At 43.8% G+C, this 24,439-nt stretch overlaps 1 protein-coding gene across 9 annotated transcripts in view; it reads right to left on the bottom strand.

Moving 5' to 3' along the window:
- The window catches only part of COL13A1 (collagen type XIII alpha 1 chain), a 153,258-nt gene that overhangs the window by 62,396 nt on the left and 66,423 nt on the right, over nt 1-24,439 (bottom strand). For 8 of the 9 annotated variants that reach the window (XM_043550696.1, XM_043550698.1, XM_043550699.1 and 5 more), the window contains exons 7-14: nt 23,504-23,554; nt 13,733-13,768; nt 12,145-12,171; nt 10,946-10,972; nt 8,407-8,433; nt 8,272-8,298; nt 7,081-7,107; nt 1,262-1,327 (exon numbers count right to left, since the gene is read on the bottom strand). In XM_043550696.1, coding sequence (XP_043406631.1) covers nt 1,262-1,327; nt 7,081-7,107; nt 8,272-8,298; nt 8,407-8,433; nt 10,946-10,972; nt 12,145-12,171; nt 13,733-13,768; nt 23,504-23,554 — 288 coding nt within the window. Of the gene's footprint in view, nt 1-1,261; nt 1,328-4,341; nt 4,399-7,080; nt 7,108-8,271; nt 8,299-8,406; nt 8,434-10,945; nt 10,973-12,144; nt 12,172-13,732; nt 13,769-23,503; nt 23,555-24,439 lie in introns of all 9 variants that reach the window. The other variant, XM_043550697.1, reaches the window with a different exon arrangement.

Below are 24,439 nucleotides of genomic sequence, written 5' to 3'. Positions count from 1 at the left end.
TTAATATTTTTAGCCATTAATCGGTGCTATTTTTCAGTTTTGTTAAACACCAATTAGTTGCCTAGATATTCCTTGTGGATTCAATGTTCTCTTCTCCCTCTAGCAGGGCTTGCAGCTAAACCACTGCTCCCCCCGCAAGAAATTCTCTGTTATAACACTCTTGCTGATGTAGTGTAAAGCAGCAGCAGTTTTTCTTCCAACTACTAGTGGTCATATTTGTTTTACAGCTTCAGCTCTTTCTAGCATTCCAAATGTTTGGCTCCCAGGGTTCATATGACTTACTATTCTGCTGTGGGGAGGCAAGAGTTGTTGGAGTGGGCTTACATTTTCTGCTGCTTACGGAGTGAATTTCACAGACGCTAAATGAATCCTATACTTCAGATTCACTTTTTTTTTTTTTAGTAATGCTTATGAGATTCACAGTCCTGGAGAATGAAGCCAGGTATAGAATGGAGTGCAGCAGTGCAAGCTTCTCTACCTGGCCCAGGAAATGAACTTTGGTTTTAAAAATCTTTCTATTAGCTCAAACCGTTGCTTCTCTTTTGAGACTACCAGCTAGGGGGGCAACGAATGCCAGCTGTGGTGGTTTGTGTGTTGTAAACACCTGTCCAGTAGAGACTGGGCTGAGATCACCAGTTCATTTCACATGGGTGAAAAAACACCAGGTGATAACTCTAGGTAAGTGGTAAACTGTACTGAGCATGGACCAGTAGCCTGGAGATGAAAGGCTCTATAGGGAATACCCATCCCTTGAGTCATCCTGCTTTCTATATCTCAAACACAGTGAAAACTGTTTGATGTGACCATGCAAGGGAATGACAAAAATCAGCTGATAACGTGAGGTGGCTCAGTATGTTTTAAGACAGGAGTTTGCCTAGTAAGCATGGCTTCTTGCACCAGTTTTACAGCACTTAACTAAATTTCGAAAAGGGATCTCTGACCAGCCATTGATGTTGTTGTTGTGCATGCAGGAACTGGCTCCTTAAGGTAGCAGTCAGACTTATCCATGACATACCTCCTTTTTTACCGCATTTTCCTTTGAGTCATATGTTTCATATTTCATTTGTTTTATTTTAAAAATCTGGATTCACTATGTTTCTGTTTAGACACATTTTCCCACCAAATATGTGCTCCACTCTAAAGAGAGCCCCCTGGCTCTGCCAAAGTCTTGTTGAAACCCCTTCTCGAAGGAAGGAAAGAAGCTAATTAATCTTATGATTCAGAGTAGGCTTAAAACAGGCAAGGAGGAAAAAGTGTCTACCTGGAAAGTGCGTCTCTTTATGACCGGGGGTGGAGCCAGCCGCACTGAATTGAGGAGAGGCAACAGCTGAAGAAGAAGACCGAACCCGAAGGTCACAGGGCAAAGGTCACAAGGCAAAGGAGTCAGTAGGACATCAAGAGAGAGCAGCCAATGAAGAAAATGAAAAGATAGGGAAAAAGAAAGACTGTAATGAGAATAAACCACAGTTGAGAGATAGCTGTGAACGGCACAGGGAGGGATACTTGTCATCGGGTACCGCTTGGCAAACCTCTGAGCTCTTCTGTATTGTACTTTAAACACAGGAAGGAATACCTTTGTGCTAGGCCTTGGAAGGCCCTGGTTTCCTTGAAGGGACTATAATTTTGCTACCCCTTGGTCTCTCACACCCAACCATTCTATCAGTTCTTTCTTGCTTTCTCTCTCGGCTCAGAAAGGAAACTTACCAAGAGATTTCTTGTGCCAGCTTTCTGCTGCACTCCTCAGATAAACTTTATTGCAACAAAACAAATATTCTTTTCCCCAGCTCCCCAAAGTTCGCTGGGGACGGTGCTGTTTCTCTCAATTTGTCCTTGTTAGATTGGGGCACTTATTAAGACAGCAGTTTGTTCTATGTTTTTAAAGCTCCTCTTGTCACCTGCGCTCTTTGGCAATTGTGGCTCCATATTTCTGTGCCCCTCATTACAAGAAATATATTTTTTCTCTGGACATCATCTTGTTACTAGATAAATCTGCAATGAATTCTTTACAAATTACGAAGACGTGACTATACAGTTACCATCGCTACAGTTCACAGTTATCCCCTTTTCTCCCTTACCCCAAGATTGTCCTCCATGTTCCTTTAAAAGCCCTAATAATCTTGCCATTTTCCTCCTCATTAGACCTGCTCCTTCAAGCTATTGTGGGATTCCACCATTTAACTGGTTGGAGGGGTCAATGCACAACAGTGAAGGAGTCCCTCCCAAGCAGAGACAAAGTTCATCACCTGTTCATCAACCTCCCATTTCCTGTCAGGGACAGCAATGAGAGAATGAGACCAGTTTGTGAACTTATACCCTTTTATAGCAAAGCAGAGTTCTATTAGGGACCGTCTCACTTGTTCAAGATCCTTCATTTTCTTTTGCTTCACAAAGACCCTCAGTATCATCAGGACCCAACTTGCAAGTGAATTGAGATGTCCCCTGATTACCAGAGGATGAACTTCTGCCTCACAATACGCTGAGCCTGCACTTTGTGTCTCCTTGTTTATCAGTAACAATGGCTTGTGATCCGTTTTGGACAGGAATCCTCTCTACATCACAAAGCTGATCCTCACAAATCAAAACCATGTGCTAAAGCTCAGGGTCTTCTGTTCAGCTTTCTGCCGTATCTAATTTCCACTTCCAAACATGCTCCTGTCTGCCTGTGCACTCAGGAAGCTGCTTTGATCCACAGAACACTGGTGTTGACAGCACCGATTCAAACACCAGGAATGCTCATATTAGGCCTGATTCTCCTTCTCATTTACCTCAGTTTCACACTAGTCCTAACTCCATTGAAGTCACTCTTGATTTACAGCAGTGTAAGTGAGGGGAGCAGCAAGTCCTCCATGTGTGCACACACAGTGCTCCTCTCTGTGGGTTTCCCCTGTGTGAGCTGTGAACTCGAGGCTGAGAGGTGTTGCCCGCAGGTCTCCCATGACAGTGATGATGTGCATCTAAGCAGCACGCTCTGCTCCCCCTAAACATGGGTGTTTGTGTTTTACTGAAAGCTCAAACCCAGTCTTGTTGCAAAGTGAAATGTCACCACAATATTGCAGCCTTACAGTCCTGCCCACTGGGCAGTTTATATAAACAGTAAATACATACTTGAGGTAAATTAGTGGAGAGAACCTCTGACTCAGAGGACTACAATTAAAAACAGATTTACAGACCACATTAGGGTGCACTGAAACTCAGAAGAATAAAACATGATAATTTCAGCTTTTGAGGTGAAGCTATATGATCAACTGAGCCTTTGAAAACTTGCAGTACCCATGCAGTCAGCATATGTGGCATCTGGGAGGGAGTAAGCAGCCATGTTTTCAGTGCCAGGGCTCTGGAGACCAGTCAGTCTCTCAGTGGCAGTCTGCACTGATGACCTTCCAGGTTTCCATCATTTTTAATGTTCTCCTGTCCCCTAATCTAACACAAGAAATCATAAGATATCAAGAAGTACAAAATAGCCCTAGAAAATCAGCCAGGCCACTTTTGATAGGAGCAGGTTCTCCTCTGCCAAAAAGCAAGCCTTTGTGAAGAATGGGGCAAAGAACAGAGAAAGGAAGGGCTGGAGTGGGGCAGGTGGGATTTGACCAGAGCTCTCATGGTACTAATTAGGGTGTTCAGTGCCATGTGTGCATTGTGTGGAATATGGTCAACACCACTCATCATGATGCAGTATCACAATGGCTGGAAAATACAGAGATATTCTAGAATTTTCTTCAGCTTGGTTTGATGAATGCACATTTCCTTTTGGGCATTAGCAGGACAATGTCAGGGAGCAAGGTAATATAAGAGACCAGTCTGGTGGTTCAGTGGAGCATTCTGGCTTGGTTGCCCGTGTAGTGGGGGCTGGGAAAACTGTTATCTTTCAGGTGGGCAAAGGGTCCATTTAGCATCTCCTTGTAGTAACTTGGGTGAATGATCTGGAAGTCACCAAGATGGAATTTGTGTGTGTGTGGGGGGAACCCTGTTGTATCTTGTGTAACTCTATTGACTCGAAGAAGTAGTGGCTGAAATGTGCTGGCTGGTAAGAAGGGAGTGGGAGGGGCTATTCAAAATCAGTAAGGACAAAAACGGCATAGAAACTCAGGAGATTATTTAGTTTCCCTTCTTCAAAACTGAGCATAGGTGAGAAGGGACCTGGCTATGAACTCAAGTACATAGAGAGCAAGCATATGAGGTGTAAGTAAGAAATGTTTTTCAAGCCTCTTTCTTCTGTCCCCAGAATTGCATCCCCAAAGTCCTAATGGCAAGTTCTTGTCAACACAGAGCATGCAATATTGGATCCACATCCTTGTTTCTTTTGCATCAGAACTGGGTCCAGTTAGACCATTACCCACAAACCTTTAGTGTAAGGATCTGATTAGAGCGCAGGGCTGCGAGTGTTGTACTTAGGTATTCCTAGGGGATAGTGAAGACACAGTGACACAGAACTGGGTCAGTTAGATACACCACATCACACCACACCACAAGAGAAAAAAGAACTTTACTGGCTTGACTATTCTGAGACCAGGTTCCATTCCCAGCCCTACACTGGCCATTGTGATTTTGGAACATGCTCTGATGACCCAGTCTGTCTTTAAGGATTATACCATGTAACCTCCTAGTATGGTCTCTTTACCTATGGGAATGTATGTCCTGTTTGCTCATGGGTTACACAATAGACTGATGGTTTAAAAAATGGGCCAAGGCAGGTTAAGAGGGAGCCCTGACTTTAAATTTCCTCTCTTTAAAAAAAACAAAACAAAAACAAAAACCTGTCTCTGTTGTTATCATATTTCTAATTCATTGTCCTGCCCATGGCATTTGATGATGGTAACTGCTGCTTGTTTGAACCAGACAAATTCTAAGTTATCTAAAAAAGTGCATAAAACTATCTAAAAAGGGACTTTTCTTAATGTGCACTCCCCTTTTTTTCCTTATAACGAGGAAGAGAGGGATATCTGTGCATAGGCTGGTGCACATCTACTATTCCCTTCCCCCTAGAGCCCTCTGGTTCACAGGTATATTAACACAGAAAACTGGTCTGAGGGCAGTTGTCACACACATGTCAGAAGCTCTGACTCAGACAGGTTAAGCACCTCCATACCACTTTTTAAAAGATTGGATTTGGTGCTCCTCTAGTCCTGGATAGAGCCAAGAGGGGCACAGGCAGGGTTCCCTTGCCTAGCTTCGCCAGTCTGCATCATAATTCTAAGCTGTAGCACCTCCTGTGTTACAGTCCTGGGCCTTTTTAAATTGAGACTGCCAACTATTGATGGGGTAGAGGTGGTATTTAAATGTGGACCAACATCCAGCAATGACTATGAAGTGAGACCACTTGTGACCTCAGTCAGGTATAAACTGAGGTTATTCCTCTTAATTTGTAATCAATTTCTCCGTTCCTAATTCTGTTAGGACCCTGCCCCCGCTTTTCACCTTGAACAATGTGGACAGTCTGGAGCCAAGGGCTGTAATGGAACCCAGGACACTGCTTAAGTGAACATTGTTGTTAGCTTTTTTTTTTTAACATAACAATCTAGTGAGATGGCTTGTCTAAATAAACACAGCTGACCTTCTATTATTGTATCAGGGCCGGAACACACGACCACCCTCCTCCCCCCAACACGCAGATGCACTGACAGGTTTTCTATCTACATGTAGTCTTTATACCAGAGTCTTGGACCACCCCTAGCCCCACTTCTCTCTGGGCCCGGGGCCAGCACCCGATCTAATTGTCCAGAGGCTTTTGAAAAAATAAATAGAAAGCTTTTAAGCCTGTCTCCCTGTGCACAGTGGTTACAAGTTTCAATCCTCTCATATGATGTCCTTCCAGTGCATTTCCAATGGCTTTTCAGAGCTAGAGTTGTTTTTAGTTTTGTTTATGCCTGGTTAAATTCTATCCCTATAATCCCCTAAACCCCATGATATACGCCCGTCTCTCTTGAAAGGGGTACATGCCGGACAGGGCAGGATGGGGAAGCAAGTGGGGCTACTTCCTGGGCTTAATAAGATTATTACCAAAATAAATAAGTGTCCCTCCCCTTTTCCAACCAGTGATGTGCAAAAAGCCAGGCGGCATCTACAAGATTACAGGGAATTCACTGGGAACTGTGACAGAACTGGATGTCTAACGCTAAATGTAGACCATAGGCATTATTTACTGGGTAAAGAATTTCTACCCCTCCTCCCTCAAAAAACTTCCCGCCCCTCAGTGAATACATGGACTTTAATCATTCTAACTATAAATACATAGGCTTTCCAGGCACACTGCCAGTTTTACCCATTGCCTTTCACTGATTTGCTCCTGAAGTCTACATTTCTGCAGCCCTTTATGGGCCAGATTGTGCCCTCTGGATCTGCACTGGGAGGGGGCCACCCATGGAAGTTTCACCCAACTTTAGCTCAGCCAACTCTGCAGCACCATCCTTCCCTTCAGGCTCTATAGAAGGCTCTCCACATGGTCCAGGGCCTTTGCTGGAAGAGGAGAGGGTAGAGAGCAGAGGGGCTGGGAAGGGAGAAGTGTCCAAGACAGTACAGAATCAGGGCAGGAGATGCCCATTGTGCCCTGACTGGGCCTTGTGCGAACTAGGTGAAAAAGGTAACAGAGCCCCTAGCTGTATAGCCTTTTCCCTGAGTCCCCCCAGATGTCCTAGCCATGCTGCCAGTGAGGGCACTCACTAGGGTCCAGAGCTGGTATGGAGGCACAAAACCTCTGAATGACCCCGGATTCCTACAGATCCCTAGTGATCCACCAGCTTTAGAGGTGCAGCCCACATCCTTTTCCTCATGAGGCAAAGTTCACCTCCTGACAGGATGATGATGGGGGGTTCTCCATGAGGGGATGGTATGAGGGGATGGTATGGGTATATATCTGGAGGTCTGTCCTAGTTTAAAGGAATGAAATAACATTGTAAATCCCTCCTTGAAAATTCTATGTAGTACCTTCTAACAACACATATCAGTCAGTAAAATGGCACTTATGGGACACATATGACGGACCTCATTAATGAAATATCCTACATTCCCATATAAAAGCCATTCAAACAGACTAGGATTAATGTGCAGGAAGCCATGGGACAGTTAATAACAAATACTGCTTACCCTGTGTGGGTAGTCTCCACACTGGCCCTGTGAAAGGAGGGGATTAAAAGAAAATAGTTTAAACTGTGAATGCAGTGAACTAAAGTAGGCATATGGGGTCAGAGCCACAGCAGGTAAAAATCAGCATGGCTACACTGACTTCAATGGGCCAGCGATGCCAATTTATACCAGCTGAGCATCCAGCATATTATCCACTACCCCTTTTCTCCCCGGTGTCATCATTTTTCTTTTGGCCAGAGATCCACAGAAAGCAATGGACATTCACTCACTCACTCACTCACTCACTGTCACGCTCTCTCTCTCTCTCTCATTTTGAAATGTACACAAACTACCATTTTATAGGATTTCACAGCATATAACCCATCAGATTTTCATTGTAGCTGCTGGGTCTTCACAGTTGGGATAAGATTTTTAAAAAACAGGATCCTAAATTCATATTTAGGCACCTAAATAAATGGTAATTTTCAAAACTCTTGAGCCAACATCACTCAGCACTTTTGAAAATCAGACCTCTTATTTAGAGGCCTATGTATCGATTTAGGAGACATGCTTTTGGCTTCTAGTTTTGGAAACACTGTCTTTTGTTATTAGTGTCAGGGTCTTTTTCTTAAAACAATTTAGGAAAAAATAAACAAAACCTCATCAAAGCACCTCGGTCTCATGGTGCTCCTTATCCATTGCTGCTTTTGACTCTCCTTCATGCTTTAAAATGTATCTGTTCTGATTACAATGTGACCATGTGGAAAACATTTTAGCCTCAGTTAAAATTATGAGTATGGTCAAAAAAGGCACTTTGGTATAGCTCACATTGGCTTCCTATCTCTATTCTGAGTCAGAGCTGCAGATTTAGTGAAGAAAATAAGTTTTTACCCTAAACTCTTTAGCTATAGAAGAGCAGGCTGTATTCCATTCAGCCTCAGGCATTATCAACAGCATTTCCAGAGGAGTTCTCAGTCCATAATCTTTGGCATTGGTCATGACAGGAGTTGATGTATGAAGCAGGGGGAACACAGCTTGATTTTCAGATGTCCACAGGATGAGCCCACAACTAGAAAAATCTTTTCTGTTTTGTGAACTGACCTAATTTGCTCTGAAAGCCGTAGCTGAAGGCTATGGCGCACCAAGATGAATCACTCAATCATTTCCCTGCTTTTTAAATGTCATTATAAACCCAGCTCCCATTAAAATTACCTTTTCTCCTTTTTGTCCTGTAGGTCCCTGTGAAAGGAAAACAATTAAAAAATTAATTAAAGAGCACTGTGCCTATTAGGGGAAAAGTGCCAAAAGAAGGTAGATTTACAAGAAGGTGATAAGTACAGCACTTACCGGCTGTCCCTTGGGACCAGCAACACCCTTTAAAAAATACATTGTTGTGAGTTATATATATATTCTTATATAGTCAATGACAGGAATATTAAACATCTCAACATGTGGCATGTACTCAGATGGAAATGTGGCTTTTTAAAAAGTCTTTAGCCAAAATGTTCTATGGTAGATCTCAGTTCCCTTTCCAGCATTTCTTACACTAGAGGAGCGAAGATGCATAAGTCCTGCAGCTTTACTGAATGGGGATGCCAACAGGAGAGTGAAAAATTAAGTAGTTATATGACAGCCGCCCTGTTGGCTGACACACTGGGGACTGAAGCAGGGACCTCCGGAACCAAAAGCATGAGCTGATACTGGAGCAACTTATATTCTCTGTGGATCAGCACAGAGGGGCACCAGTAACACAGACGCACCAGAGAGTTACATATTTCATCTGCGCAAATGATGCTCATCCTGAGCATCTGAGACTCCCCAGATGAGTCCCGACTTATCTGATGGCTGCCATCTTGGCTGACACACCAGGGATTGAACCAGGGGCCTCAGAACTAAAAGCATGAGCTGCTAAAATTCTCTAAGGAGGGGTTGTAACAATATCCTCTGTGGCATGGCACGGCATGGCACAGCACAGGAGGGCACCTCTAATACACGCTCACCAGCGGGTTCAGCTTCACCTATAGTTTTTCTTTTTTAAGGCCTAATTCTATCTATGTGTTGGGCATCCTCTGTTCATTTCCATAGGAACTGAGGTTGGTTAGTGTCTCTCTGCAGTTGCTCGGCACCTTGCAGCTTCACTCCTGAATAAATTAAAAGCCAAAGTCTGTGCTTGAATTCCCTCATAAAATTTTCATTTGCTTAATTGAGAATCATTTGTGTGCCCTCAAAGGGCAGCATTTAGCCCTACAGAAAGATGGGTTCTAACTACAGAAGCCAATGGGAGCATCCTGTGTAAGTCAGGCCCATTTTAACTCTCTGTTTCTTCAATTTGATGTTTAGGAATACTCAGGAAGCATCCTGCATGACTGGATATTGATTCTAATGGATTAAATTAAATACAAAATATTTAGCACCTTAAGCAGGCAGCTTCTGTCTGGTGCAAACAATGATATGCCCTGTGCATGCGGTATATTAATGAAAGCTACTTGAACAGTAAGGGGACAGAGAAAGACAATTCATTTGCAAAGTAGTGTTAAATCAGTAATTGCTGGCCTTCACGTCAGGTCAAGCAGGAGCTTGGTGGGGCTCTGGCTTGTACTATTTTGACAGATTCTAGGGAGAAAAGTAAGGGAGAGATATAAGATTTTACTTTAGCTTTAAGTGGAGAGTAAGAGAGAACACCCACATTGCTTTAGTTCTCTGTCTTGCATATCAACACATGGACTGCAACTTACTGAAACTAGTGACTTTGCTGGAATAAGCACACATAGGCAGAATAGCAGTAGAGTTAACAAAATGGATATTTTTTGGAAGAACAAAAACAGTAAAAACTGAGTAACCCAAAGTGTGTCCAGTTACCTATATGTAGCTGATATGACTGCTGGCTGCAGGGATATTACTAATTGCTGGCTTTCCAAATTACTCATTTGAATAACCTTGTGAATAGTGAACTCCCTGAACCATGTGAAACCTCTGAAAATTAGAGCTGGCCAAAAATTTCAAAATTTGAAATTTTGATAAAATGAAGGAAATTAACACAGCTACACATTAGTTTTAAACATCTATATCATTGTGATTTCACAACCAAAGTTCTTCAGATATCTCAAAGTCACAAGGCCTTGTTTAGGACACCATTAAGTACATGCCAAGTTGGTAGCATTACAATTAAGCCATTTTGGATTTATCAAGAAAAATCATCTTAACAGGTGACAAATGTGCTTTTTGTTGTTGTTCAGAAAACCCAAAATCTGCTAAATGGGTTTTTATGAAACTTTCCATAAACAAAAAGAAAAGGAGTACTTGTGGCACCTTAGAGACTAACAAATTTATCTGAGCATAAGCTTTTGTGAGCTACAGCTCACTTCATCGGATGCATCGAACGCATCCGATGAAGTGAGCTGTAGCTCACGAAAGCTTATGCTCAAATAAATTTGTTAGTCTCTAAGGTGCCACAAGTACTCCTTTTCTTTTTGCAAATACAGACTTACACGGCTGCTACTCTGAGACCTTTCCATAAACATTCACTTCTGAGATGAGTCCAACCATGAAACATTTCAGTTCCCAAAGTATTTTTAAAGAACATACTTAGTAACCGAACTTAAGGTTTAATAATGGAAGTGACATTCCCATGCATAACTATAGAGTTGCTATTGTGACATGATGATACAGGTACTCATCATGTAAAAATTATAGATAAACCTCCCAGCTTCTGCTATCATTTTAGTATATTAGCTAGAAAGTTAGTATGTTTAGCAGGAATTTGGGTGGTTAGTATGCAGAGGTTAGCTCATTTCATTTGAGTCAAACTCTACTTAATGCCCCTGAGGAGAACCAATACAACCCAAACCAACCCACTGCTCCCTGAAGATATACATGTAATTTTTACCATCTCCCCCTTCTGTCCAGGATGGCCCTGAAAAGGAAAAAGAGTGTGATATCATGATAGAATCAGGCCTAAGCACTGCATTTACACATCCCCTTGCTGTGGCTGGTCATTTCATTTTGCTTATTCTTGGAACCAAGGAAGACATAATGTTGTGTCCACGTAGCCTGGCAGCAAGTGGATCATCACTCCTGATCATTCTGGAGCGAAGCACAGAAAATAAAGCTTTGCTGATGAATAGCATGGACATGTGGTGAAGTATTTAGACCCTCCTTAGAGGTTGGCAGGAAGGGGTTAATGCTCTCCTTTGGACTAGAGGAAAGAGCACAGCTGTCTGCCCTGAGTGTAGTGATGTGCAGGGTAGCAGTGCTCTGATTGATTAATTACCCCCATCAGAGTATAAGAGGGATGGTTCTGGGAACTGCTGAGGGATGTTTCTGGTAGTGAGGTAGGATCCTTAGCATGCAGTCTGGTGCTAGGAGGAGCACTGGGTGGAGGAATGTGGTTTCTCTTTCTTTCTGTAACTTGGTTGCAGTGAGCTACAATTTAGACTTTTCTTTTGGACTTGCCTGAAACAACTCATGCCTTGTTTCTTGACTCTGGCTGGGAGAAACTCTGCAGTATCTGTTTCCCTTTTAAAGGGGCAAGACATTATTTACATTGTTTGTTTGTTTTACAACAAAGTCCACCACAAAAGGGGTTTGAGTGCCACAAAGGCCTTCAGAATCGTTTGCTGTGCTGGCTGACCTATTGCAACGTGGGAAAGGAATAAACCATAATGTTCAATTAATAGCTAGTCTAGGCTGCAGCGAGATGATATCTGAAGCTTAGGAAACTCATTCTATTTGTCTCTGTCTCTAGCTGTCACTGCTGGAGGTGGGAACTCAGTTGCTCAGTTAGGTTTAAAGGGAAGCTTCAGGGATAAGTGCTAGTTCATAGATGAAGCAATAGGGTAACCAGAAGAGCAACATCTGTAGGGCACCTTCCAGGATTTACTGATGCTCTGAAGACTCTCCAGGGCGATTTGGTGGTGGTGTTCTCCTGCCCATAATCTTTCATATGCATAAGGGCATGCACACACTTTGCAAAATAATTTTATAGAAATTAACCTATTAACAGCCTGGCTCAGAGGACAGGGGAAAATATTAGACAAAGGGACAGGGACAGGGAGAGAGAAGCTGTGAAGGAAATGTTTCACTTACAGGTTTGCCATCCAAACCAATTGGGCCCTGAAAGAAAAAAGGGAGAGCTGATTGGAAACTAGTTCATTGGTGCTTTATGCATTTGCCCCACAAATCTGGGTGGGGACTCAATAGGATACAGATGGATCACACAGGATGTGGCAGAAAGAACAGTGAAGGAATGATGCGGCTGTGACTTTAACCAATGAACTCCTTTAGACTTGAGATGCAGAACACAGGAGAAAGAAAGCAAATTGACTAACCCAGTGGAGTGCTGCTATGTGAGAGATTTCTTACCCTGGTCTCTCACTGGCTGGGTGTGCTGCAGAGCCAATGTACCCATCGTTCAGTCCCATGGGGGAATTTCTTGCCTCAGTCACTAGTGGCCTCTGTCTAATTAAGGCACTATCTTGATGGGCTCTGAATGGCCCTTGCAGTTCTCCTTGGTGAAGGATGCTGGCTGTGATGCAAGGGCTCAAGTGTGGGGGGCTGTGTAGGAAAAATGGGGGGTCCTCAGGACCCTGGCAGGATTACTGAGAAGTCGTGGAGAGGGGCAGAAGTGAGGGAAAGGAAAGGATAAGATGGGAGTCATGCACTAAAACACCTTTGAGGTCTGGGCTCTGGTTTGTTTTTGTTTTTGTTTTAACTTGATCTGGGCTTGTTTGCTCTCCTTATGATTGGACATCAAAGCGTGGAGAGATCTGCTTCTCCTCAGTGCCTTGCTCCTACTAAAGTGAGGGTAGTTTACAATTATTGGCCACCTTTCAGAGAGGCAAGGCAGAGTGTCCAGTGTTCCGTGAGCATGGGGACTGCAGATTCCGCATTTTTTTTTTCGGTCCAAGGCAATTGCCCGCAGATCTGAGTTTATACACAGCAAATCCTTGAATAGAAACTACCAAGCCCCCCGCTGAACTGAGCAGGCTGGCAGAGGAGTGTGTGAGACAAGGGCAGTTCAGTTATCAGAATAAATTAACAGAAAGTACATTATGAATAGTGAGTTTGGGAACAGAATAGATGCTGTAGATGGTGCTGCATGACCAACCTGCCAGCAAGTGTGGGGCTGAAATGGGAATTTCTTCATCTTCAGAATCTGTTTTTCACGTCATTGCCCACTCAGGCTGTAGCTGTAACTGACAGTGCTGCAAAAGCAATTCCAGCCATGCTTTTACCCTCTCCCCCTCCTGCTGCCTGGGCTTTCCGTCTAGCAAGGTCAATAGCTGAGCCACACTGCACAAGCAGGATGAATCTCAGGGGCTCTCTATTATTACAATATCACATTTGAGTTCATTAAGGCTGGAATTTCATTTACCTGGGTGTTGTTTTCTTTATTTTGGTGGTTTTGGGGTGTTTTTTACAGCACAGACCTGGCTTCAACTGTGGTATTTTAACATTAGGGTTTTTTGAAAATTTAATTTCCTTTAGTGTTGTATCTTTGTTTTTTAAGGCATCATTAAAAAGAAAAGAAAATAGTAATGAAACAGAAAAAAACTTTTCAATTACATTATATTGGGTCCATAGTTTTGGATGGAAATGCTGAAAGGCACTTAGCTTTAGTGACACGAGCTGGCAATATTATACACTTGTACCTCAGATTAACAGTTCCACTTACCGGAAATCCAGGAAAACCTCTTGTTCCAGGCTGTCCCTGAGAAGAATAAAATGGAGACAGGGAGGTTTAAAGAAATCTGAGCGCAGTGCAACATGTCTTCCTAAAATTGCTCTGTAGGGCCTCAGGATTTGTTATTTTCCCCAACCTGATCTCTGTGTAATATCACTCAGTATAGTCACCAATACTCAAGTGCGTTTTAAGAAAGCAGGCTACTGGGGAGCCAGGGGAAGTCTCCAGTCACAGCTTTGTTTTGTTCGGAGCCAGGACAGTGTTGGAGACGGTCCAATTTGGACTCCGAGTACTTTGTCTGAAGTTTCTAAAGTAATTAAATGGGCGTTCCTAGCTCACACGCTGGCCTTCTGGAGCATTTTCCAGCTCCTAAGCTCTCTTTATGGAAATTCTTTGCATAGCCACATGCATGGCCATAAAATGAGGTGTTTAATACTGAGTGATGTGTAGTGCAATGTGCAAACACTTGCAGCTCACCAAGTCTATATCATCAGGACAAACTCTACGTTATTGCCCCACTTCATTAATTTTACCCACAAAGAAAATTTTGTAGCAGAGATTCTGCAAAATAAAAAGGGATTGTATGTAAAGTGAATGGGCGATGTAAACAAGCCCCTTCCCCTCTCTTCTTTTCCAATAGTCAGTTTCTGATTGTCAGTGCAAGATCTGAATCAAACAAAATGCAGCAAGTATTGGCAGATGACACAATGGAGTGACAGTCAGACTGCTTGTCATAGATTCAACCACATGCAGACAATTAGAGGGTGAAAGCCTCATGGCTGCTGGTTTGCAAAACACTAAGTGCCAGAGCACAGATACCCTTAAATAAACAGGACTTGTAGGATATCTTAATCCTGATTTAGCTAGCGATGTGTGAGCCATCTTGGAAAGAATAACAACAAACTTCAGTCCGATCCTGAAATTAAGCCGTTTAAATTAAAATAGTTGGATGAAGTAAATTCTGTGCCTCCCTCGTCTTCTCTGACCCCTGAAATCAATTTTGCAATTTCAGTAGGTCTAGTTCTCTCTGCTGGGCTAACTATTCTCTTCAGACCTTGTGCCTTCTGAGACTTCCCAGTTCTGAGCTGGGTGAGATGGAGAAGGGAAATACCTCCTAGGGCACTTTTAACCTAGGGAAGTCCCGAAGCATATAAGATTTGAATGAAACAACTGCTGGGACTGAACATAGATTATGACCAGAACTTTGATCCTCACAGTGGAGTATCAATGAAGGTTCAGGGCTGTTTAGTAGTTGAGGCGAATGACTTGGGAGCTGGATGCACGGTCAGAATGAGAGAAAAGAAGTTGGGAGGTCAGGAGAAGGATCTGGCTGGGTTGGGAGAAAAAGGGAGTGCAGAAGCACAGGGATCAGCGGATAAGGGAGAGTTCATGATTTTGGTGGGGCTCTTCGGAAATTGTGAGCCTGAGTGCATTTTGAATTCCTCCATCACTGTAGTTAACAGTCCTGTGCAATAGCAAGGGATTAGCTCACTAGACAGTGTGCAGCATTGTGGAATTAAACCCAATAGACTATAGGAAGCAGGGAATAGCCAGAGCACATCAATACCCAGCCTTGCCTCTTCTCTTCTTTTGCTCCCCCTGACATATGCTGGGGACTGGGAAAAGGGCCAGATTAGAGCCCTTTTGGCAGTAGAAGGAGCCTTTACCTTGGGGTATTCCACAGAGAATATTTCCACCCCTTTACAGCCCCTTACGCCTCTGGAGTGACATAATGGGGCCTTGGCACAATGTAGAGTTGGGCCCAAAATCTCTTTTGCAGAGCTCTAGAGAACTACGGCTACAATAAAATGTCTCAAATTGCACCAAACAGTAATGTTGTTATTCAGAATGCTAGCATGACTGAATCATTCACATTGTTTTTTTTAAAGCTTTACTTAGTTGAATTTGGTCATAGTTGCTTTGCAGGATACATATAAAACCACCTGGATCCGTTGGCTTGAGACCAGAGGAGAAGATACACTATAAATTTAATGATCTGCCCAATGCTGATTTCCAAAAGGGTGAGAACTGAGAGGATCCCATTAATAAATGATTAATTTTTGGACTACTCCCATAGACAAGAAGTGCTAAGAAAAGAATCAAGGAGGAAACCCGGAAATGGTGCAATTTGGCCTCTGCTATCTTTCTTGTAAACTATAAACTGCTTCCTTTTACTCCTTGGCTAAAGTCTGATGTGTACAATAACAGGCCAAAGCAAAAGTTGACCAACTAAAGATTCCAAGAAACATTTTTTCCTTCTCTTGTTCAAATGTTGTTCATATCAAGTTCATAGTCCTGGGAATTGCCAAATCATAGGGATTGTCTGTTTCTGCCACTATTAGCACAATGCTTCTTTCTGGCCAGAATGCCTGAAGAGAAGTTAAGCGGCAGAAAATTCTGGAAGTGAAAACTTGAACCTCCTCTTTCCTCTAAAAGAAAATCTGGAAACTATTTGTCATCCCACCTCTTTCCAAAGTGGCCCCAACCTCCAGCATTTGCTTATTTATCTTTGGCATTAGGTAATCCTTTATACTTATCACCAACTCTCCATGAAATTAAATAATCTTTTCAACAGACTTTGGGGGTGGAAGAAGTGAATTTTGACAGTACAGACTTGTGAAGTTCTGGGGTACAATCCAGACCAGTAAGGGGCTGTGTCTCATAGACTCATAGACTTTAAGGTCAGAAGCTGGGGTGGAGGGGGTGAAACAAAGGGTCCTCTCTGTCTGTGTGATGCTTTTGCTGGGACCAGAGCAGGAATGCAGGTCAGAACTCTTGTAAAGAGTTAGTAAGCAATCTAGTTAGATATGCGTTAGATTCTGTTTTGTTTAAATGGCTGATAAAATAAGTTGTGCTGAATGGAATGTATATTCCTGTTTTTGTGTCTTTTTGTTACTTAAGGTTTTGCCTAGAGGGATTCTCTATGTTTTGAATCTGATTACCCTCTAAGGTATTTACCATACGGATTTTACAGAGGTGATTCTTCTACTTTTTCTTTAATTAAAATTCTTCTTTTAAGAACCTGATTGCTTTTTCATTGTTCTTAAGATCCAAGGGTTTGGGTCTGTGTTCACCTGTACAAATTGGTGAAGCCTTCCCCAGGAAAGGGGGTGTAGGACTTGGGAGGATTTTGGAGGGAAAGACGTTTCCAAGTGGGCTCTTTCCCTGTTCTTTGTGTAACACTTTGGTGGCGGCAGCTTTTAACCTAAGCTGGAAAGAATAAGCTTAGGGGGTCTTTCATGCAGGTCCCCACATCTGTACCCTAGAGTTCAGAGTGGGGAAGGAACCTTGACAACCCCTAACTTCTGTCTGAGTTACTGAAGTCCTGAAATCATGATTTAAAGACTTCAAGTTACACCATTTACCATTCATTTACACTAGTTTAAACCTGCAAGTGAACCATGCCTCATGCTACAGAAAAAGGCGAAACCTCCAGCATCCCTGCCAATCTGACCCAGGGGAAAATTCCTTCCCAACCGCAAATATGGCAATCAGACCCTGAGCATGTGGGTAAGACCCACCAAGCAGATATCTGGGAAAGAATTCTCTGTAGTAACTCAGAGCCCTCCCCATTTAGTGTCCAGTCTCTGGCCATTGGGGATTTTTGCTAATGCCAGTTGCCGATGGGCTCCATGCCATTGTAGGCAGTCCCATCAGACCAGCCCCTCCATAAACGTATCAAACACAGTCTTGAAGCCAGTTAGGGTTTTTGCCCCCACTGCTCCCCTTAGAAAGCTGTTTCAGAACTTCACTCCTCTGATATTTAGAAACCTTCACCTAATTTAAAGCCTAAACTTGTTGATGGCTAGTTTATAGCCATTTGTTTTTGTGTGCACATTGGTGCTTAATTTAAATAACTCCTCTCCCTCCCCGGTATTAATCCTTCTGATATATTTATACAGAGCAATCATATCTCCCCTCAGCCTTCTTTTGGTTAGGCTAAACAAGCCAAGCTCTATGAGTCTCTTCTCATAAGAGAGGTTTTCCATTGCTTGGATCATCCTAGGAGCCCTTCTCTGCACCTGTTCCAGTTTGAATTAATCTTTCTTAAATATGGGAGACCAGAACTGCACACAGTATACCAGATGAGATCTCACTAGTACCTTATATAATGGTATTAACACTTCCCTGTCTCTACTGGAAATAGAGATCCTAGGACTGCATTAGCTGTTTTCACGGCCACATCACATTGACAGCTCATAGTCATTCTGTGATCAGCCAATACACCTAGGTCTTTCTCCTCCTCTGTCACCTCCAACTGATAAGTCCCCAGCATGTAGCAAAAATTCTTGTTGTTAGTCTCTAAATGCATGACCTTGCACTTTGCACTATTAAATTCCATCCCATTTCTATTACTCAAGTTTACAAGGTCATCCAGATCTTCTTGTATGATATTCTGGTCCTCCTCCATATTGACAATACCTCCCAACTTTGTGTCACCTCCTGTCCCACAACCTTAGATGCCTCACTATGCTTTACTGTTGTAGCTCCCAACCTGGGCTACTCGCGCACAGCCCACCAGCATGCAAATCATACCCTGAGTATCTGTTTATAGCTACAGCCCTGGTCCAGCAACTCTGACCCCAGCAGCCTGTCAGCAACACACCAGCCACATTCTGGCTTTCACCAGCCTGGGTTACTACTTGCAGACTGATCCCAACACACCCCCAGTCCTGAATTTCCCCCAAAACATGTTTTCCCAAACTCCTGGGTAGTTCAGATACAAAAGATCCATTGCCCCTGTAAAGGGTCAATATTCAACCGTTTGCAACTTTAACTGGAGTTACCAAACAGTTCAGTTTAAACACAACACTGGATTAGTTTAGATTAAAAATAATGCACATTTATTTAACTACAAAGAGAGATTTTAAGTGGGTACAAGTACAAGGTATTAAAGTCAGAAAAAGTTACAAGAGAAATAAAGATAAAACTCTTTCCAGTAGCTCAAACTTAATAAGCTACACTTGGTTCAAGGTAATATCCCAGCAACAGAACTGATCAAATTCTCTGATCGGGATCTCCCCCCAGAGTCAAAGGGCTGCTTCCTTTGTCGTCTTAGGTGAAGAGGTGGAGAGAGAAAGAGAGAGAGAGAGAAAACCTGGTGTGTTTTTGCCCCTCACTTTTATAGTCCTGTCCCCCTTGGAAATACATTTTCCTGAGGGTTACCCTTAGATAAAGTTCATTCCTGTGGTGAAGAAGGAGACAGGGAGGCTTGTGGTAAAAGAGGTTCCATGTTGTTGTTTGCTAAAATGCAGATCGAACTGTTCCTGCCCCACTTTGACATGTGATTGCCACTCAACTTTGATGACACCTGGCTAGAGGCGTCAGTTTGTCCTTTGTTTTTGAGAAACCGGTTTACCCACTCCCCAGAATAGTCTGGTAAGCACATTGTAGTCATAATTTCAGCTTATGTTCATAACTCTTAATAAGCATTTTGCACATACATTACACAAGAATACTGATGATCAATATGTCATTAGCTTTTAAATGATACCTCACAAGGCATATTTTGCACAAAGATTATTACACTAATGTGTAGGGCATGTATACAGGGGTGCTTTCAGTCATAGGTCTTCTAAGAGCTTTGGCCGTGATAGACAAAAATCCATTTTAAATATTGTTATTAGCTGGGTGAAACCTTTTTATGGGTTGAGTTAAAACCCCAGTGAGATTGGCAGATGTGAACTTGCCCTCCCGTTAACATAATTGTAAGCGTAAGCCTCACCAAGACAACAGGTGTGTGTGTGTGTGTGAGAGAGAGAGAGAGAGAGAGAGATCACAGAACTGAGGTCACATCAGAACAGATGGAGTGAGAGAGACAGCCTGAAGGAGCAGCTAAAAGCATGAGGCTGACCCTGGGGCTGTTGGTAGATCTATCCAATTACAACTCTCAGGATATCTGCATCACTCTTCAGGCTGATTACGAGCTAAGAGCTGCAGTTTATGACAAAGGGGGAAAGGGACAAGCCTGTTATTCTTATACTCCATTGTGTGCTTAATTCAGTGCTCAGAAAACTAAGGGACTGATTCACTCTGAGCCCAGCATAGTGCAGGCAGAACAAGCACTGTCAATGGACGCTGACCTGTACCGCCCCTGGCTATTCTATTCCTGGATCACAACACAACACTTCTGAAACACCTCAGTCCTGAACAACAACCTCCTTTCCTCCGTCTCTGCTATTCTAAGTCTGGGAGACTTATAATATACTTCCTAGAAGTGCTTATGCTGAGCCTTTCTCATTGAAAATTAAAACCACATAAGCTCAATAAAGAGTTGTGATTAATGTTTTGCTAGGAACAACAGGACACCCTGTTGTTGGCTAAAAGGATCAGGACAATAATATATCCTTTCCAGTGCCAGAGAGCAGCTCCTGTTCCTAGACTCCGCTGAGAGTGAGCAATGTGTCTCACCCTGGGGTAGTGGGGAGGGACATTTTGTCTATTAGGTCCTCTTTCCCAACCTGCTTGATGTACTATTGTCCTTCCTTATTGCTAGGGCCCTACCAAATTCACAACCAAAAAAAAGTGTCACAGACCACGAACTCTGGTCTCCCCCTGTGAAATCTGGTCTTTTGTGTGCTTTTACCCTACACTAATCAGATTTCACGGGGAAGACCAGTGTTTCTGAAATTTGGGGTCCTGACTCAAAAGGGAGTTGCAGGGGTCACAAGGTTATTTTAGGGGGGGGTCACGGTCAGTGTTCCCTCTAATTTTTCCCACCCATGTGCAGAATTAATTTTGTTATGTGCACCAATATGGAGGTGATGTATGACACATCACCTTCAAATCGGTGCACATAACAAAATTCATGTGGTGGGGGTGGGATGGAGTGGAGGGATTTGGAGTTTGGGAGAGGGCTCAGGGCTGGGGCAGAGGGTTGGGGTGCAGGGGTGTAAGGGCTCCACCTGGGGGTGCGGACTCTGGGGTGGGGCCGGGAATGAGGGGCTTGGGGTGCAGGAAGGTGCTCTGGGGTTATGGCTGGGAGAGAGGACTCCCCCCCAGCTCTCCCCCCACAGAAGCACCTGGGCTGGGGAGAGAGGCACCTCCCACCACCGTGGCAGCTCCAAGGCTGGGATCACAGGACAGGTGCCCCGGATCCCAGCCCCCGCAACTCCAGGCTGGGGCTGGGTTCAGGGAGGGGTGCTCCTGACAGGTCCGGGCCGAGCTGCCCAGGTCCAGGCCCGGGCCACCTGTGGCTGGGTCCGAGTTGGGCTGTTCGGGCTGGGCCGCCCTGGCTCTGGCTGGAGCCGGGCCATGCTGCACCACCTCGTGGCTCGGGCTGAGCTGCACCGTAACACCCTGGCTGGGTTCAGAATGGGGTAGAGGCGCCCCGGCCATGGCAGATCCGGGACGCAGCATTGTTGAAGGCCGGGCTAGGTTGTGGCCAAGGGAAGGGTGCCCCTCCCCTGGCCACGGCAGGTCCCTGGGCGGGTTCTCTGAGCACCTGCGCAGCGCTAAATAGGCTGCTGTGCAGCTTACAGGGAACTTAGGTCACGGTATTCCCACCCTTACTTATGCGCTGCCTTCAGAGCTGGGTGGGCGGAGAGCGGCAGCTGTTGGCCGGGTGCCCAGCTCTGAAGGCAGCAGTGCAGAAGGAGGGGTGGCAATACCATACCATGCCATCCTCACTGCTGTGCTGGGGGTGGTGATGGCACTGTCCTAAGAGCTGGGCTCCCGGCCAGCAACCGCCGCTCTCCGGCTGCCCAACTCTGAAGGCAGCGCCGCCGCCAGCAGCAGCGTAGAAGTAAGAGTAGCAGTACCAGAACCCCCCCCTACAATAACCTTGTGACCCCTCCCCCCCACAACTCCTTTTTGGGTCAGAACCCCTACAATTACAACACCCTGAAATTTAAGGTTTAAATAGCTGACATCCTGAAATTTACAATTTTTAAATCCTATGACTGTGAAATTGACCAAAATAGACCATGAATTTGGTAGGGCCCTACTTATTGCTTCTAATAGCAGCCTAGCGGGAACATCCTGGCTGAAACAACTTCTGCCGTTTAGCACAAGACCCTAAAAGGCTATCTGCCATTCAGAAAACTGCAGCTGTCAGAATAAAAGTCATTGTCTTCTGAAAAGCCCAAGAATCTGCATTTGTTTCCTGGTTTGGTTTTGTCATTTATCAAACCCACAGTGGCGGACAGGTGGCGCTGGGAACAGACTAAGCTGTTTCTTATTAGGAACACTTACCACGGGACTTTTGGAAAGATAATTGGAAAGCCAGATGTAGCCAACTGTCCAGACTGCCGAGGTCTCTTTCACTTGACTTCAACCGGTTAGATGTGAAACAAGGTCATATGTCCTCCATCCTCTCTCTAGGTCAAGGATGCTACTCCTCACAAAGCTCATCAAAAAAGGAAGTTACCAGGGCAGGTGTGGGGGAAGGGGGATTGAATCTTTTCTGCCACACTGCAGTGGAAATTAATGGTATATCAGAATGGATGGATCTGAGATGCTTGCCTGAAAAAGAGTGGTAATAACCTATTTGGGCAATAAGCTGTAGATAATATTTAAGATGTAGATAAAATAATAAGCTGGGCTAATATTTGTCACATATTTGTTGTCCTACCTAATACACATTGTCTAAACTCAATTGTCTTTCTATGGAGTTTAAATTCACATTTAATTTCATTCTGTGTGAAAGGCACTTTTTGAAAGTGCCACTGGAGAGGCAGCCATGTTTAGCTCCTGAAGGATGGGGAGAAATGTGCTTCAGCTTTTTTCATGGCATGAAGTTAGATCAAAGAACCCCAGCAAAGTTAATACCATTAATACAAACCTAAATTCTACCCAATAACCACTGGAAATGTATTGGAAAACTGGAGTTTCTATAATGATACAAAGATCTAACAGAAATTTGGATAACACCGTGCATTTGCATTTGTTAGGGAAAGCTAGAAGTATGAACTTCAATACAAGAAGGACCTAGAATTTGGGACGTATGAAAGCTCTAGGCTTGTATTCTTTCTTGGACACTAAGGCCCCAGTTCTCTTAGGAGCTTCATGTGAGTGGATCTCTGCACCTGTGTGAAACTCCTGGCAGGATCAGGGCCTAATACTGTACTTCTCCAGCCCAGCATACCTCTCTAAGTGCCTCTTCTCTGCTCCCTAATTTTAAAACGAGCCATCAAGACCGCAGCAGAGGAAGGGTTCACTGAACTCTTCAGAGAGAAACCTCAGCACTCTGACAGTAACATGCTTGTCATTGGTGAACCTGGCTGAGCAACAAAAACTTTGAGTCTTAGGATAAGAAATTGAATTTTTCAAGCAAGTTCCTAAATTACCCATTTTTGTTTCTCCAGCAGCCATTTGCCCAGCCTTGATCCCAGACATGTTGCACTGTAAAGATGGAGCAATGCCATCTGCCAACTAGACTGATTGCAAAGAGCACTCAGCCAAAGACGACATGCTTCGCCCAAAGCGAAGGGCGTACTCATAGCAAGGCATCAGTCCTGCTGCCAAGAGGTGGAACTAGTTCTCTTCCTTTTAAACACAGGAGAAAAAACCACTGGAATAACCTATATGGTTTCCTTGCTAAAGACTAGGTGCTCACTAATTCTAGCAATTTGGGCTGTAATTTCATTATATATAGTAAATAATATTTGTATAAAAACAAGTCTGGCCAAACAGGAAATCCACATCAGATAGTGTTGCTGCTCCTCTGGAAATGCTGCTGCTGACTTGGTACCCCTCCTTAGTCTTTTTTCAGTAACTCACCCACAGCCTGCATCATACAAAAATAGAGAGAAAATCACTTACTGGAGGGCCTCGGGGACCGATGATGGACATGCCTGCTTCTCCAGGGGTTCCCTGCAGAGAGAGACAGAGGCAGAAAAGGTGTGAGAAAAGGAAGATTAAAAAGGGAAAAACTGGAAGGCAAGGAAGCAGAAGAAGGAAAGAGAAAGAGGAAGAGGGAGATGTGAAAGCATTAGAAGACAAAAGAGAGCACAAAGCGAGATGAAGAAAAGAAAAGGGGGGACAGTGAATCAGTAGAGGGGAGGAGAGAGGTGATTGCATGAGATAATGAGGCGGAGGAAGAAAGACAGTTAAGGAAAGGAGATCAAAATAATCAATATTCACATTCTCTATAGAGACCATGATTAAATTGTGATTGCTTAGAGCCCTTCCCACCTGGGATAAGAAACCTCCTTGGTCTGTCTTGTTCATGAGAGGAAGCCATTTTGAAGTGTCCCACCCCCCTTAAGAGATGGCACCACTATGAGTCTCTTTGGAGAGGAACATGAGACCTCATCTAATGCCTGCATACTCGCCATGCCCTGGGAGCACACATTTGCCTCCCCTCTATTTGATCACTCTTGTTCATCCTGAAGCTTCACCTGCCCTAGTCTAGGGACTGAATAATGCAGAGAGGCATAACTAGGAGTAAAGCTGTGCAGTATAAGGGGAAAATGAGATGTTCAGCAAGGAAAATTTACAAACATATAAAATATAAAAATACTTTTTGGATAAAATGCAACCTCTTGTGATTATTAAAGATCCTGTGAAACTTTTAGTAAGAGCTGTGGTGTTAGCTCTCAAGTCCTGGGTAAACTCTAATTCAGGTCATGACATTCGGCCTCCCTAAATTTCCTTTGTGAAATTGAATTGATGGTAATGATGTACATTTCCTTTTCCAGTCTATTGCTGTGTGCTTTTTAAACAGCTTTCACATCTCACCCCAGATGCATCTGCATT

This window comes from Chelonia mydas, chromosome 7 (assembly GCF_015237465.2).
Source record: "Chelonia mydas isolate rCheMyd1 chromosome 7, rCheMyd1.pri.v2, whole genome shotgun sequence".
Classification (NCBI taxonomy): Eukaryota; Metazoa; Chordata; order Testudines; family Cheloniidae; genus Chelonia; species Chelonia mydas.
The sequence above is the reverse complement of the archived record's forward strand: the minus strand, read 5'-3'. Positions and strand labels throughout refer to the sequence as shown.